The sequence below is a fragment of the Erigeron canadensis genome, chromosome 3 (assembly GCF_010389155.1).
Source record: "Erigeron canadensis isolate Cc75 chromosome 3, C_canadensis_v1, whole genome shotgun sequence".
In the NCBI taxonomy this organism is placed as follows: domain Eukaryota; kingdom Viridiplantae; phylum Streptophyta; class Magnoliopsida; order Asterales; family Asteraceae; genus Erigeron; species Erigeron canadensis.
This window is the reverse complement of record NC_057763.1, coordinates 29,020,104-29,037,190: the sequence shown is the minus strand read 5'-3', so window position 1 is coordinate 29,037,190 and position 17,087 is coordinate 29,020,104. Positions and strand designations below refer to the sequence as shown.

General features: G+C 30.9%; 1 protein-coding gene across 1 annotated transcript; it reads left to right on the top strand.

The window, feature by feature from the left end:
* The first annotated feature begins 4,642 nt into the window (after positions 1-4,642).
* On the top strand, positions 4,643-7,193 carry LOC122593518. The gene is made up of 2 exons (XM_043765937.1): positions 4,643-4,881; positions 5,468-7,193. Exons 1-2 carry the CDS (start codon positions 4,818-4,820, stop codon positions 7,012-7,014), a joined length of 1,611 nt encoding a protein of 536 aa, XP_043621872.1. The 5' UTR covers positions 4,643-4,817; the 3' UTR covers positions 7,015-7,193.
* Positions 7,194-17,087: the final 9,894 nt, after the last annotated feature.

The following is a 17,087-nucleotide window of genomic DNA, read 5'->3' as shown; positions in this document are numbered from 1 at the left end:
TATAGGTAATAAGCTGGTTGGTTCAGGTATTGTTTGTTTGCCCTAAAAATATTGTTTTTAACTTTTAACTATAATCTTTGTTAATTGACTCAGCTTTAGAGGGCTGTGCATTGCACATCCAAGATCACATTAGTATAAAAACAAATGACGATGCAGACTTTTTGGGTTTAATTATATAGATGTGGGCTTTGGAGGGTAAATAAGTAAATAAAATGAGTGGTATTACAATATATAAAGATGAAAATAGTTACTTAAACATTACATGTTTTTACATAAAAAGTCTTATTGCATGTATACGAAGAGAGCATTCTTGAGTTTTATTTTGAAGAGATAAGAAAAGAAAGGGTAAGAAATTTTTAGTTTTTATATTCTTGAGTTTTTGTTTTAAAAGAAATGGATGGGAAAGAAAGGGAAAAATAGGATGTTTTGATCCCAAAATTTTCTGGCCAAAAGTGGCAAGATTTGGAAGGAAAAGTGGTGAAATTATTATTATACCCCTTAAACTTATATAAAGGTTTTAATTACTACAAGGCTATAAATGTAAAATTGTATCTTTTTATCCTTTCTTTTCCTTCCCTTCTAACTCAAGAATACATTTAACTATCAACTTTTTTTTTTCTTTCAACTCGAGAATGTCTATTTTTTATGTAATTATCTATCCTTTCTTCCCCTATCCAATCTTCTCCTTTCTTTTCTTTTAATAAAAACTCGAGAATACAGTTGAAAATAATTAATTAAACATGCTTGAATTCATTAAATTTAATTACAATGTAAAAAAAATATATATAAAAATAAAATTACCTTTTTTAAAGACTTGTAAGAAAAAGAAACATACTCAAATTTCTATAATTATGTGTTGGAATTTAGGCCATACACATAAACATAAAAAACTACACTCCGCTCACATATGTCGACCACCGATTCCATCACGGTCAAATAAGTTGAAAGCCCATGATCTTGAAAGCCCATTTACCTTTTCTTTTGAGTTGAGTATTAAACTAATTTTAACTTATCATTAAAATTAAAATTAGAATTAAACTTTTCTCATAAAAATAAGACTAAAAGTAAATAGTAAGATATCATATGTTATTTTTTTACTGTTAAACACATATTTGATATGGCATTAACATAAGATTTTTTAACATAATAAATCAGATGTTTAATAAAAACAAATTATTGCTTGCAAGTCTTCCTTGTACTGTATATTTATTTTTGTATATATCCATCTCTGCAGCGAAGCGCAGCGCCATCTCTCTAGTTAGCCATCATTGTTTAGTTCAAGAAAATAACTCGTATAAAAGGGAAAAGAATTATCTCGAGTGAATATAAAATTGCAAGAAATGAAAATACATCATACGTTTATACAACAATGATATACGATGTTTTGAAAATCGAACCGGACAATGAACTGATATAATAATTTTTTACCGAACGGATCGCAACTGAATCGGGTTTTTGACAAAATATATATTTTCCGTAGTAATGCTATAAGCTTCTTGTTTTAAACACAACATAAGTTCAATAGCAATAAGTTACATCATTTATCCAAAACAAACAAAATTCTAGCACAAAAGTCATACTAAAAACAAGTTCTAATACAAGTTTAAACACACAAAATATATAACTTTTTCAAAAGTCATTTATTTCTACAATAGCAAAAAAATATATATATAAATTAAGCATACATATTGTTTTTCTACAACAAGAAAAAAACCAAAATATTCAAATAAAACTCAATTGTTATTTGTTAACAAAATCGGTTATTTAGTCCCTAAATAATCAAAATTAATTAGTAGACTATATAATAATCAGAATTTGTTAGTAGCACCATAAGTAGTTTACTTAAATTTATAACCAATAAGCGATATATTAGAGGTATATCGAGGATATATAATGGATCTATCGGAGATATATCATGTCGGTCGACCACCGATAGGCGATATATGGGGGATATTGGGGATATATCGGCTGAGATAACTGAGATTTACTACCATGTCTTATTGCCAAAAGAATTAGAAGAAAATTTATATAAAAAAAAAAGTTTGATTTTGTTGACCCGGTTCAAAGCGGTTTAATCACCGGTCCGACCACCCAGTTTAAAAACATTGCATTTATTCACCAATTTAAATATTTTCACCTAATATACCTATAATACTTTTAATAAAATAATTTACAATATACATTCCTTAACTCTTAAAATAACTATACTACCTCCTTTTTACATTATTTACTTTTACATTAATAACCACACCGTTATCTACATCACTGCACTACCACCTGTTGCCGCCATTAATGTCGCATCGCGCAGGTACCCTTCGTATATTTATATACTAACACGGTACCCGCACAATGCGACGTTGGTATTTTGTTCGTGTTTGTTTATTATTTGATATTAAATTGTTATCTTATTGTTATATTTCATCTCTTTTATTTTAGTTTGTTGTCAATGTAGTTTGATTATGATCTCTTCTTCTACTACAAAAGCGTTTATTCATTTAAATTTGTTTTGTTCATGTTTTGTTATTTTTCACCAGTTTTATTATTTATTATTTTGATGTTTACTTTTGATATCTACCAATAAACTAAAACATGATTGAGATGTTCTTGAAACGACACGTGGCGTAATTCTTGATCAACATGTGTCATTTTAATTTATTTATTATATTAAATTAGCTTTTTTAATTGTATATAGATTCAATTTCCTTATTACACTTAGAATTGAGGGTCTACCTCTTGGTTAGGATTAAAATGTTCTTGAAACGACACGTGATGTACTCCTGAATCGACATGTGTCATTTTAATTTATTTATTTTAGCTTTTTTAACTATATATATGTATTCAATTTCCTTATTAAACTTATAATTAAAGCCTAACTCTTAGCTTATAGATACAAAACTCATTATAACTTTATTTAACAGATAGTTTTCTCATTAATCAAATTGTCATTTCTTCTTTCTCAATTTCTTTAACTCTTATTACTTATATTACTTATAATAAGTTATTAACATGACTTCAAAATTTTGAATTTACAATCGAAAATCACAAGGCTATATGTCGTCATCCACCATGCCTACAAGTTTTGATTTTGTTGTGATTCAAAACGTTTTAGTTAATCCAAAACTTTAACTAAAAGAAAATGATTTATCCTTCTAAACATTAGCCTAATAATCCTCCTAATAACATCAAATCTTGACATTTGTAACCCACTCATTATCGTCCTTCATCACCCCCTTGATTTTTCCATGTGGCTTGATCTTATAGTTAGGAAGATAATTAGCTAATATATTACAACTATCCATTATTACTTTAACTAAAAATATGATTTAATTATCATTATTGTTTATTACGAGTATACCTTAGCTTCAACTATTGGTATACTTTGACCACAATTTATTTTATACCCATAGATCGAGATATATTCGAATTTGTTTATGATACAATCCATAGAATTATCGTATATCATACAAGTATTAAGACCAGTGTAAAGGAGAGAATGGTGAGAAGGTTTGTTTTTTATTTTTTTAAACTTTTTTCCTTTTTTTTCACTTTTTTCATTATCTCTTTATTTAACTTATTCCATATAAAAATTTTAAATTTTTTTAAAAAATATTTATTTTTCAAAAGGGCGTAGCCCGTAAGCTATAGGCGAAGCCTATCAGCTAATGGCGGAGCCATAATAGCTAAAGGCGAAGCCCGTTAGGTAGATCACCTCATCACTGATCACCCCTTATGACCTATCACTCTCTATGACCTATCACTCCCACCAGCTACCCTTTATTAATATCATTAAGGGCGAAGCCCGTACCGTACCCTTACATGTATAACTCACTAACTCGGGTTTGAATTTTTTTATTTTCATTTATTCTTTTAAATTTTTCTATGGATTGAATTAATTAAAAAAAAGAATGAAAAAAGTGAAAAAAATAAAAAAGATATAAAAACAAGCTTAAAAAAAAAAATAATAAAAAATGAGCATTTTCTCCCTTCTCTCTGGATCTCTGCCCTATATATATCTATACTCCTTATTAAAAATTATCACACATTCCATTTTTAGAAATAGTTACTCAAATGTTACATACGAAAATATTAAATTGTCCCTTAATAAAAACCCACAATGTATAGAATTTTATATATTACCAAATTTATCCTTAATGATTAATTTACACCTTAAACCTTTATTTTAATAATTAACACTTTAAGCCCTTATCTTATAAAAATTTCCACCTACACCACTTGACACTACCATCACCACCAATAGTACCATCACCGACACCACTAGGCCGTCTTTTCCATCACCGCCGCCGCATTGCGCGGGTACCATGCTCGTATATCTATATTATTACATCTATACTTCTATACTACTATATAAAAATTATAACCCTTATGTTGAAAGTTTATAAAAATAGGACACGCGAATTGACCAAAATACCCTTAATAATTAAACCACCATCAACCCTTAATATTAAATTACACCATTAGTTCATTATATTATAAAATAACTTTACTAACCCCTTTAAATTAAATATAGATGCCGCCACTACCATTGTCGCTGGCTCGCAAAGAACAGATGAGTTACACAATATTTTAACACTATCCATTATCCATTTATGAGACAAGTTGTCTAGAAAAATAAATAATGACTCTATGAACATAATTCCGGAAAGCAAATAGTCGGTGTAACTGTAACAAACCTAGTTTGATAACAACACAAATACTAGATGTATGTCTCCGGTATCAATTATTATTAATAATTACCATATCTATCTCAAAAGAAAAGCAAAGGAATAACCAAAAAGCGAAATTATCGAAAGAAAGTTATGTTTGATCGTCGGGAACCATCAACCTATTCTCTTCCTGCATCTCTTCCTCAATGGCCTCAAGGTTCGTAATTCCTATATATGTTTCTCTTATTATTATATATATGTATATGTACTATTTGATCGAATTATCCTCCTACTTATTTTTGTCATGTATATTTTATATTTTTGTCAGATTATGGTTATATAAAAATTATATTTTTACCTTTTTGTTAGTAGGTTTTATGGATTAACGGTTGTATATCTGTATGTAAATATACTAGATGTAAAATCGGTGTTGGTGTGTTGCATATAAAATTTACACAGTAATTCTTAGAAAATAACGAATCAATATACACACTGTTAATCAAATAAATTTTCCTATGTGAAGTTGTAAGTTTAATCATGTTCTACATATAATTATGTTTCTATAAAAATGGAATTTACTTGCAAATCGAAACACTCTATTTAAACAAACACCCGTATAAATGGTAAAGTAAAAAACTACAAATGTAAAGCAAGTTTTATTAACGTTACATTATAGAATAACAATCATTGAAAATTAACAATACCAGCCACCTCTAGGAAAACTCTCTAGTTTTTTTTTTATTTAGTTTTGAACTTTTGATTGCTTTTGATACTCATAATAATTATTAAATTAATGTGTGCAGGGGAAGGTAGTTTTAATGCTGGAATCATTAACCTTGGAGAGTTAGAGGTAAAAATGGTGAAACAATTAGCAGTTTTTAACTATTATTACTACTACTTCAAAAAATACAAAACAAAGTCTATCATGTTTTACGGACCTCAGTCGATACCCGATGGTTTCTTCCTTTTGGGTCACTCAGCTCAGCCATCTAGTCATCGACATCTTGGAAGATCCTGTGTTCTTGTTGCTCGAAATAGTAACAACAACCTAGATCATCAACCTCCTCCTCTTATGCATCCCGTGGGGTTCGATCTAATCTTTAAAGACACACTTTTTGTTATATGGCGACCACGCCCTCCTCCGGGTTATAGAGCGCTTGGATTTATTGTCACCACTTTGATTAGGAGGGTTCTAATGAAGCCAAAACTCAGTGTTGTTATGTGTGTTCGTGAAGATCTTACTCAGTCTTGTCAACTTGGTGATGACCTTTGTGAAAGCTATTCCAAGATAAAAGTTTTCAACACCAAACCTTTTAGGACTGGAATGTTTTCTAAAGGTGTTCCTGTTGGGACGTTTGTTTCTGCTCTTTCGGATTCAGATTTTCCCCATGTGGGGTATTGCTTGAGGAATTTGAACCCTAATCTTGAAGCAATGCCAAACCTGGAGCAAGTAGAGGCGTTAATGCAGCATTATGGTCCCATACTTTACTTCCACCCTGATGAGGTATACTTCCCATCTTCGGTTCCATGGTTTTTCAAGAAAGGAGCCAAACTCTTCAAAAAGGGCAAGTCGTCTAACGGGATACCCATTCATCCTCATGGCACAAACTTGCCACAAGGTGGAACAAACGATGGCAGTTACTGGTTGGATTTACCCCCGGAGGATGTGGATGACATCAAACATGGTAACCTTGAGAGTGCACAACTTTACATTCATGTGAAACCGGCTTTTGCTGGTACTTTCACTGACATTGATATGTGGTTTTTCTGCCCCTATAAGGGGCCTGTAGCCGTTACTCTCACCAATAAGTTAAAAACAAAAATTAAGGTTGGCAAACACATCGGTAATTGGGAGCATTTCACGCTGCGGATAAGCAACTTCAACGGTGAACTTTACAGCGTGTACTTTTCAGGGCATAGTGGCGGCAAATGGGTTGATGCTAGTCATCTAAAGTTCTTCAAGGGGAACAAGCCAATTGTTTATTCTGCTAAAGGCAGCCACGCTACTTTCCCTAATGCTGGAACTTGCATTAAAGGGCTGCCCAAGCTTGGAATTGGCCTGAAGATGCAAGCTGATGTAAGCAATCAGTTCATTGACGCAAGCAACACGTATCATATTGTTGCAGCAGAGTATCTTGGTGGTGTTGTGGAAGAACCGGACTGGTTGCAATATATGCGGGTTTGGGGACCAACAGTATCATTTGATTGGCGGCCCGAGCTCAAAAAGAGCATAACCTACCTGCCGTTTCTCACCGGGCTGATGGTGAAGAAGCTGGTTCATCTCTTCCCATACAAGGAAAGGCGTACAGGACCCAAGGAAAGGCTTAGTTGGTTTGGAGATGAACAATAATGATAATTAATGTTTACAAGCTAGCTTTTTCTGTTTGTTGTTTCTTTAGCAGCCTACCAGATTAGTAAAGCTTAATTTCTACCTGTGTAAATGTGTATATGTTAGTCATCTTTTGCTATATGTAGTTTACGCTGGGAAGCACCTGCTTTTGTTTCTATATAATCTGTTGATTTTTATGACTTATTGGTCTCATTTCTAAGATTCTCTTGGATGTCACTTTTGATATTGTATCTTGTGCTTACTTCGTACCCAGGGGCGAGCCAGTATTATTGTTCATTATCAAGACTTATGAGGGTTCAAATATAAATTTACACCAAATTACACATGTAAATAAGAGAAATTTTTATAAGCTAATGCCAACAGAGAAATTTGTGTATGCCCTAGCTGAAGGCCTAAGAAAGATCAACGTTGCCGTTTGGAATAGCAATACTGTCACACGATGATTACATAGGTAGCGTACGGAAACTAGTCGTCTTTTGATATCATAGCTTCTTCGTCTTCTATATTCCATTAGCAATCTACTTAATGTCCGGTTCAAGTCAATTAACAACATTGGGTACCAGGATTCCGTTGACAAAGGCTCTTTCTCACGGATTTGATGACCGTAGCTGGCCATTACGAAGTAAATTAGCACTTTAGCTTAAAACTTCATGATCTCAAAACTTCACGTTGTTAAGTTATGTTTATTGTTTATTGTCATTAATCATGATTAAAGTATTTAGGTTTCTGATATAAAAGTACTAAATTTGGATAGGCATTCTGGAGAGGTTCGACTGATTATGCATTATTCCATTGGCAATGTATGTTACATTATTACATATGGAATCTTTTCCTGGATATTTGAGAGAAACTAAACAAAATTGTGGTTTTAATTTCGTGTTGAAACCAATAAAAGATTACGCCCACTAACCACATAAAGGATTTGTTCCATCAGCTCCATCGTATACGCCACATAACGCACCTCCTGTTCCTATGTACTCTGCACCACCCGTGGCTGCATCTTATCCTTCACAAGGTGGAGCCTAGCCTCCAACTCCCTACCCGTCGTACGCACCTAATTCAGTTGGCTATCCACCTCAGACGACTACTTTTCCGCTGACGCTTTATCCACCAAATCCAGCTTATGGATCCCATCAACCCGCCATTAAGTAAACTCCTTAATTCTCATTCATAATTTTATATGTTTATAGTAGTTTTTTACAAGGATAAAAACTTACACAAAATGAAACAACTAATAGAAACAATTATTTTTCAGTATTGTTGTGTTCGGGCTAGTGGGTTTGGACAACCCAAACCAAACGTGATCCATCTAATAAAAGTGTCAAAAACATCGACCTAAACCCGGAGATACTTAAACAAAGTCAACCCAAATACGATCCATCCAGCCCATTTGCCTAAATGAATCAGATGGCGTGGCCTTGTCAAATGGGTAATGGGTTGGAACTCAGGTAGTCAAGTCGTTGATCAAACATACAATTTTTTGTTTAGTTTTTAAATAAAAGATGTCAAAAATAAAAGTGAAAAACATTTATAAAAGCATTTCCTAATTTGTGTATTATTACTTGTGACTTTATGACTTATGAGCTGGTTAACCATCATGTACAAGTTAAACTATGTTTGGCAAGGAGTTTTTTAAACCTTTGTAGAATTTTGCTAGCTTTTAAGAAGAAAGTCTCAATAAATAAAAGTTTTGTGTATTATAAGAACTTAAAACTTTTTAATTTTAAGATAAAATACTTTTATTTATTATAAAAACTATCAACTAATTTTGCCAAATATACCCAAATTACATTAGAAGCTAAGGAAACTAAAATCTAGCATAAATTTCGAAGTATTAGCAGGGGCGGTACTAAAGGAGGGCAAGGGGGTCCAATGTCCCCCTCCAAATTTAAATTTTGTCATGTATTTTTAAATTTTTAATGAAGTTTCTATAGGTTTTTAACATTTTGCCCCCTTTTAGATTTATTTTTCATTAGTTTTCTAAGTTTGTCTCTTTGGAATTTTTTCCTGGTACCGCCTCTGAGTATTAGGAGTCACTTTAACCATCAACATAAAAGTTAGAAGCCGCATGATTTGCTCTAGCTAAAACTTATTTATTCGTATTCTGTTATTAGGGAATTAAGGGAATTTTAATTTTGACAGTATTTAAAGTGATCAGCAATCAAATGTTAAACAACTGGCTTAAACCCCAGTGGCCAGGGATATCTTTTAAATCCATTATGTAGATCCGGGGTGAGTTTACCAAAGGTCTCAGGTTCAAGTCTTGGGTTCTCATCTCAAATAAATTTTCTATGAGAAAGGGGTTGAAGGTCCAGAAAATCTTTGATAAAAATTGTATCCAACACGTCTAAATTGAAACTCACCTTGAAAAAAATCAATCAAATGTTCCAGTAAATATTTAATGAACAGATGAGCAGATGTAGATGTAACTATCGGCAATCATGACATGGGACAAAGTGAGTATTGTGAGTGATCACTCATGGCCCGATTTTACAAGGTCCGAATTTTTTAATCTATATATAATATATTTACTTTTAAAAGTTAATTATTTGTATTCTGTGCAAATGTCAAGACGTAAAATATGCGCGTATTATGATTTTTAATAATCAATTCTAGGTTTTTTCTTTATCCGTCTCACCCTAAACTCATAAATTTTTAGAGCCGCTCTACATGTAACATACATATTTATACATACTTACTAGTCCTAATATCTATACGATATACAATAGATATGTAGATTGTATAATAAAAAAATTTGAATATGTCACATACATGATTTGTGAGTATGAAATAAATTATCATTAAAGTAAACCGATCATTGAAGCTAAATTATAATAAACAATATTGATAAATATAATATATGTTTAGTTAGAGTTTTGAATTTACCTTAAATTTTTACAATAACATCATAATCGGAACTTATAAGCATAGTGGATGACGGAAAATAACCTTGTGATTTCAAAGCGTAAACTCAAAATTTTTAAGTCTTTATGTTAATAACTTATTATTATAAAAAAAATATAAGCAATAGAAACTAACGAATTGAGGAGGAAAAAAATATATTAATGAGAAAACGATCAATCAAATAAGGTTATAATAGGTTTTGTATCTATAAGCCAAGAGTTAGAATTTAATTCTCATTCTAATAAGGAAATTGTATCTATATACAACTAAAAAAAACTAATTTAATAAAATAAATAAATTATAAGCCACGTGTCATTTTAAAAACATATTAATCTAAATCATGTTTTAGTTTATCGATGGATTTTGGCATACTGATTTTGAATTATGTTAAGATGTGTTTGATAAGTATATCTTGTACAACGAATCTAAAACAATACCTCTTGAGCAATAAAAATTATGTTCGTGTATTTTTTTGTTTCTCTGGTGGATTGGAAAAAAAAGCTATAATAAAAAAAAAAAAAATTTTTGAAAGTATAATTCAATCACAACAAAAGCTATAATAAATAACATGAATAAATAACATGTAAATAGATACTATAGTATTTTGATAAATCAAATATATGATGATGTTTATATAATAATGATAGGAAAATAAACATAACCACAAAAAAGTATACATAGTATAACATACCATACTTCCATGAAGAAAAAAAATGATCCATTCTATCAGTGGTGGAAGATCAATAGGACCAAAAGGGGGTCCTGGTCCCTCCAGAAATTTGTGATTGAATAAGTAATTATTTAATATTTTATGGTGAAAAATAACATTTATGTGTATTTACCCCCTCAAGAATTTAAGATATATATATGTATCAAATTTAGAAAACTTTGACCCACTTGTAATGATGTTCAAGTTCCGTCGCTGCATTCTATATGAATTAATCATGTAATATTCGCGAATTTTGACCTATTTGACAATGTGATTAATTGTAACACTCGTGGTGATGGACCCGTTGAATTTCGTTAATTATGCAGGTAATTTTTGCCTTTTCTTTTTGGATTCATCCTTCATGTGTATAACTCGTGTTTCTAGTAGACTAAATGTGGCGAAATCAGAAAAATAGACTAATTCGTAGAGTATTAGTCTAAATGGACAGAATGAGACTAATTCGTAGAGTATTAGTCTAAATAGACAGAATGAGACTAATTCGTAGAATATTAGTCTAAATAGACAGAATGAGACTAATTCGTAGAATATTAGTCTAAGTGCTGGAATCCCACACCCCTTTATCTCAGATTTTATTTCCTCCCACCCTCCATTTCTTATCCTTCTTTCTTTCTCTAATTCTCTTCCATGAACACACACAAACATACCTCTCTCTCTCTAGATTTCTATCATATTTATGGAAACTTAAGCAAGATTAAAACTAGAATAATAATCAACATGATCTTCTAAACAACATATCAAAGATTTGAAGGTCAAAGTCCAAGAAATTTTTTCATCTAGCTCAAATTCGGGTTTGACTCTTTGAAGGTAATTTTGGTAAGTAAAACTCATCTCAAATCCACCATTTTATGTTTATAATCATGTTTCTAGTCAAATCCAAGTGTTCTTGAGTGAAATTGTAGGTCAAAAGTGAAATGGGTCGAAATTAGGGTTTCAAAGTGGGTAAACTAGGTCAAATCCGAATCTAAACTAAAAATGGATGTTCTAAATCGATTTTTGTAGTAGATGTACCTAATTTTCGTTCATATATACTTCCAAATGAGTTCCAAGCCTTCAAAAAGGCAATTTGGCCGATTTAGGGTTTTTGCAAAAGTCAAAGTGGGTCAAAAACGGGTTTTGATGATTTTGTGAGTCATGGGTTAAACTTTTGAAGTGGGTTATGTTCATTGATGTTATTTTAGGTCTAATAAAGCATAAAATTCAGTTTTGAAGCATTACAACCGGTTTCAAGTGTCTAATTAGGGGTTAGATGTTCTTGGTCAATTTTGACTTTTTAGTCAAACCATTCTTACCCATGTTGCTGCCCGCTTTCTTCCTCTATGTCTTTAACTCGTTAAATCCATGTTGAAGTCAATTCTTAACATACCCCTAATCTCATATCCATCCAACAAACATCATTAAAATAAATATTCAATTATTATTATTATCATTATTAGTAGTATACAGATGTTTAAAGAAACTCAAAAGAAGAGACATCCAGATTTTTAGACGTATTACGTATCCATAGCACCAACGACGGCAACCTTAACAAGCCTTCCACGACCGCCCTCCCAGAAATAATAACGGATAACTATAACAGAATATAATATTAGTTTTAAGGTTTATAAACAATCAAAAAATAACATTTAATTATAACCATTATCGTAATAATGATCATAAGAAAAGTTAGAAAAAAACCAAAAAGTAAAACTTGATTCCTGCCAAAGTTTGAAAAACCAATCCATTACTTACTATAATAAGGTAAATGGATGTGAATAGTATTTTTTGTCCTCATTTGCATTTATGGAATAAATAATACATATTACTTACTATAATAAAATAAATGGACATGAATAGTATTTTTTGTCCTCATCTGCATTTATGGAATACATAATACATATGTAAAATATAAACAAAAGCATGAATTTGGTTTAGTGGTAAAGACCTTCTTTATTACTTACTATAATAAAGTAAATGGACGTGAATAGTATTTTTTGTCCTCATCTACATTTATGGAATAAATAATACATATTACTTACTATAATAAAGTAAATGGACGTGAATAGTATTTTTTGTCTTCATCTGCATTTATGGAATAAATAATACATATGTAAAATATAAACAAAAGCATGAATTTGGTTTAGTGGTAAAGACCTTCCTTATTAAAGGAAAGGTCCATGTTTCGACTCCTCCCTTTCAGTTTTTTATAAAATCATTAATTTTTTTCAAAATTTATATTTTTTAATTCAAAATGTATTGAAAGTTTGACATTTATATCCATATATAAAATTTCAATATCATCTAGAAAATTTCATGAAAATCTCAATGTCATCCAAAAAATTTCATTAAAATCAATCAATGGTTACAAATGAAAATCAAAACCATTCCTTCATCGAAGTACATATTCCTAATGAAATCAATAAACACAACGAAATCAATAAAATCAAAACCATAAAATCAATCTATAATTAACAAACACCAAATAGATCGAAGTACAAATATGGTGATGATGATGGCTGATTGGCTGCCACCGGTGGTCGAAAAAAAGGCAGTAGGATGTCGACAAATCAAAGTCAGATTTGGTGAAGATGATGGCTGGATCAAACCTTGATCTACAAAATACGAATGTATCTTTGATATGCACCATCGAGAACCTCTATGAACGGTTTCTTGATGATTGCGGATGTATTTTTGATTCTGGTCAAAACCCCAATTTAAAATTCCCCATCTTCGCCTGTGAAATCTTTCTTGATTGAATCAGGATTCTTGATTTGAGATTTATGATTGTGTAAAGAGTGAGTCCCACATCAACATATTTAATTTAATGTTCAAAAAAAAAACATATTTAATTTAAAAAATATATAATGTTAACCGGTTACCTTTTTAATAGGTCATTTTTTACATGATTTATTCAAATTTGAGACATACTTCCATCAAACGTTCAAAAATTTTTATGTTTACATACAATAGAAAAAAAAAGTCAAGTTACATACATTTCAAGATTCTTAACCCAATAATAAAATGCTATTACCTTATTTTTATGAGTTTTGTTAAAGACGGCCTTTAGGTAGGGATGACAACGGGGCGGGGATTGTCGTGGATCTTGATCCCCATCCCCGGTTTCCACTTGTATAGGAATAGCCGTACGTTGTGAATAGTGTTTTTTTGTTTTTTTCTGCCAACAAATATCACATCGAATATATATTTAATGAACAGAAAAATAAAACAAAGTTGAAGATTGATGGAGTGGCAAACAACCATCTTTACATTCTAAAGGTCAATGGGTCAAATCTTGGCACCATCTTTCCTATTTTTTTTTTCTTCTTACTTTCTTAAATTACATAAAGCCCCCTGATTTTTTGGGAAATGTTACCAGCAGCCCCTTTTACTTTCTTTTTTTCTTTTTAAACCCTTAAAGTTTATATCTCATGAAATAACATCATTTTGTAACTTTTTGTAATTTTGTACCATAAGTTTTATACTTTATAAAAATGACATATGAGTTGTAAGTTATGTTATCTTTCACATTTATTTTATACATTTAGTCTTTTCTTTAACTTTTGTTTAATTTTTTGCTTTTTTAGCTTGTATTTTTTTTTCTTTTATACTAACATTATAATTTTGTAACATTATGTTTTTAACAAATATTTAGTTATTTTTATTGTAAAGTTTTGTTTTACCTATATGTTTTTCAATTTTCTTTTCGCTGTAATTTCTTTATTCTCTTTTGACTCTTGAGTTTTTTTTTAAGTTATTTTACAAATGAATAGTATTTTATATGTGACAACTTTATTTTTTTATCAATTGTTTTTATATTGAATTAAATGAATACCATGTGTTCGTTTATATTAGTTTGTGATTCTATTTTTTATCCATACACACAAACGCGTTTTTAAAAGCCGATGTTGCCCAACGGGCAGCTCAGGCTTCCTAGTTCTAAACAAGTGAAAGACCAGTAAACAGTAAACACCTCTAGAAAACCAAGTCGTATCGGCCCGACCATCCAATTTTAACCGATTTTTAAACGTTATGAGGTCTCGTCCACACAAAGGGTATTTTAGGTGCCATAATAAAAAAAATTGAATGAGGTGTCCATCTCCTATTAGTTCACGTGGATTTTATTTTACTTTTGGCTTCACGGACCACACATGTCATTTTCATGGGATTTTTGACCAATTTTGGAAAAATATTTTTTCCATATAAAGATAATATGGGTCGGATATCACCATTTACCTGACCCACTTGTAATTATTTTTAGTCAACAAGAAAAATCACTTAATTAAGCTATTAGCGCTATTACGTATGACAAAGATTCTTTAGTGACGCAATTATTGATTAAGCCCATTGTCTTTTATTTATTCGGCATCTATGGTTCGTACACGTTCACATTGAATAGTAAAGCACACCACAAATTAAGGCCCATTTTTAAATCTTTCATCTGGACTACAGTTTTATATCTATGATACTCCGTAAAAATATAATATTTCCTATTGTATATAAAATATAAAATGTCAAAGTTGTTAGCCATCTATGTCGACGAATACAATAATTAATTAACGATACTATATTACTATTATTAACCATATATGGAGGTATATCAGAAAGCTTAGAATCTTAAAGTTTTGAATTTAAATTTTGATGTGCGTAAAATACTCTTAAAAGTAAAGATATAATTCTTTTAAAGATAAATTTCCTTAAAGTTCGATATACGAAAAGACATATTGTTAAGGTTAAAATTACCGTTGAAAATTATATACTATTGTGATATTTTTGTTGGGACTTGGGATACAAACGTGTAGTTTTTTTTTCTAATATACTAAATTACAGTTGTTCTAGTAACTTATCAGGTAATAATAGTTCTCGATTTTTTAATATTGACTTTTGTTTTTCAACTTTGACTCTAATTGTCATTATTATTTTTTTTCATCACAAATTTACATTTTTTAACTTAAAATTTTAGTTTATAGATCAACTTTTTATTATTAAAAATAATAAACTAAATTTTAAACCATATATAATAACATTAAATATTGAGAACGTTCTAATTGGATACGGGCCTAAACTCAAGTTATAATTACTAAAGATTTACATCTAATATATGATTTAGATCTAGATATTATCATTAAGTCGTTTTTTATACTTATAATATAATGTCAATAAATGATTCATGTCAAATATAATAGTGTACTTGTGTTTTTTATTTCTGCTTATATCATGTTACTTGTCGAATCTGATATAACTCTTGACTTATCATGTGAGTTAAATTCAATTGGCAAATCTTTTATTTTCCTAAATTCTGGTTCGAAAGCGTGCAAAGATGTTGCTCTAACAAAATACCCTTCACTTCCATTGATATTTTACATATTCGCGACATAACAAATTAATAGTTTTATTAAGCTTTCCGCTTTCGAATAGTGGTCAAGTTAAATTATATCTCTCGCTCTTTCTTAAAAGCAAAACGATCAACTAATTCTCAATCATATAAAAATGTTACTCATTGAGCATTAGCTTAATCGTTGAAAGGCAATCTTCATTCAAGAGGTTTTTTCGAGGAGAACATTGGAAGTCCTTTTGTGAGGCTTGACTTGGATATACCCAGATTCAAGTCTGAAGGACAAAGTTTACCCGTGCGTTCGGACGGATTAGTAGGTGGGTTTCCCCCATTAGGTATTTGAATTAGACACTTCTATTTCGAGTGAGCTTTCTAACGCGAACCTGGTTAAGACAACGTATACTAGACCTCACGTTATCGAATCACGATACGAAACTTCCAGCGAAATTCACCTTTAAAAAAAAATTATAAAAATGTTAACATAAATGGGGAAGCTAGGGAGGTAGGGGAAGGGGTTTCACCAATTCCCGAAGTAAGATAATCAACCACCAAGCGTCACTAACGTACAATTCAATGTGGTCACTATTAGGCTGAGTTGCCTCCTCGTGTACAGCTTTCACTAGCGACCATCGGCCATCGCAACCAAGTTGATTAGTGATGATAGTGATCGTTGACTCAAACTAATGGTGACCACATTGAATTGTAGTTTTGTACGTTGTGATGCTTCATGCTCGTGAGGCTGTAACTGCTCCTGATCATTTGTAACTTTTGAAAATTGTCTTTGGACAATTGCAACAACCATAGTTTCTGGATCTTTGGATGTTTTATATGTAAAACACGAATTTAGTACTCTCTAATTACAAACATGCTCCTGATTTTCTATTAAAAGCTACATGGGGTGAATTTTTTTTTTTTTCTTGTATTAATTGTGTTTTATGACTTTTCAAGCTAATTTTGTGATCAACCTCTGTTTATCATGTAACGTTTTAAGATGGGGCATCCAATGTCAAGTCAGTACTAGCTCACTCGGTAGAGACTTATTGGTTTAAGTCTCCTGATAAACGCCTAATCTACATGATCTTAATATGCAAAAATAACATGTTTTCTGAATGTTATTAGACGATTAGGGCG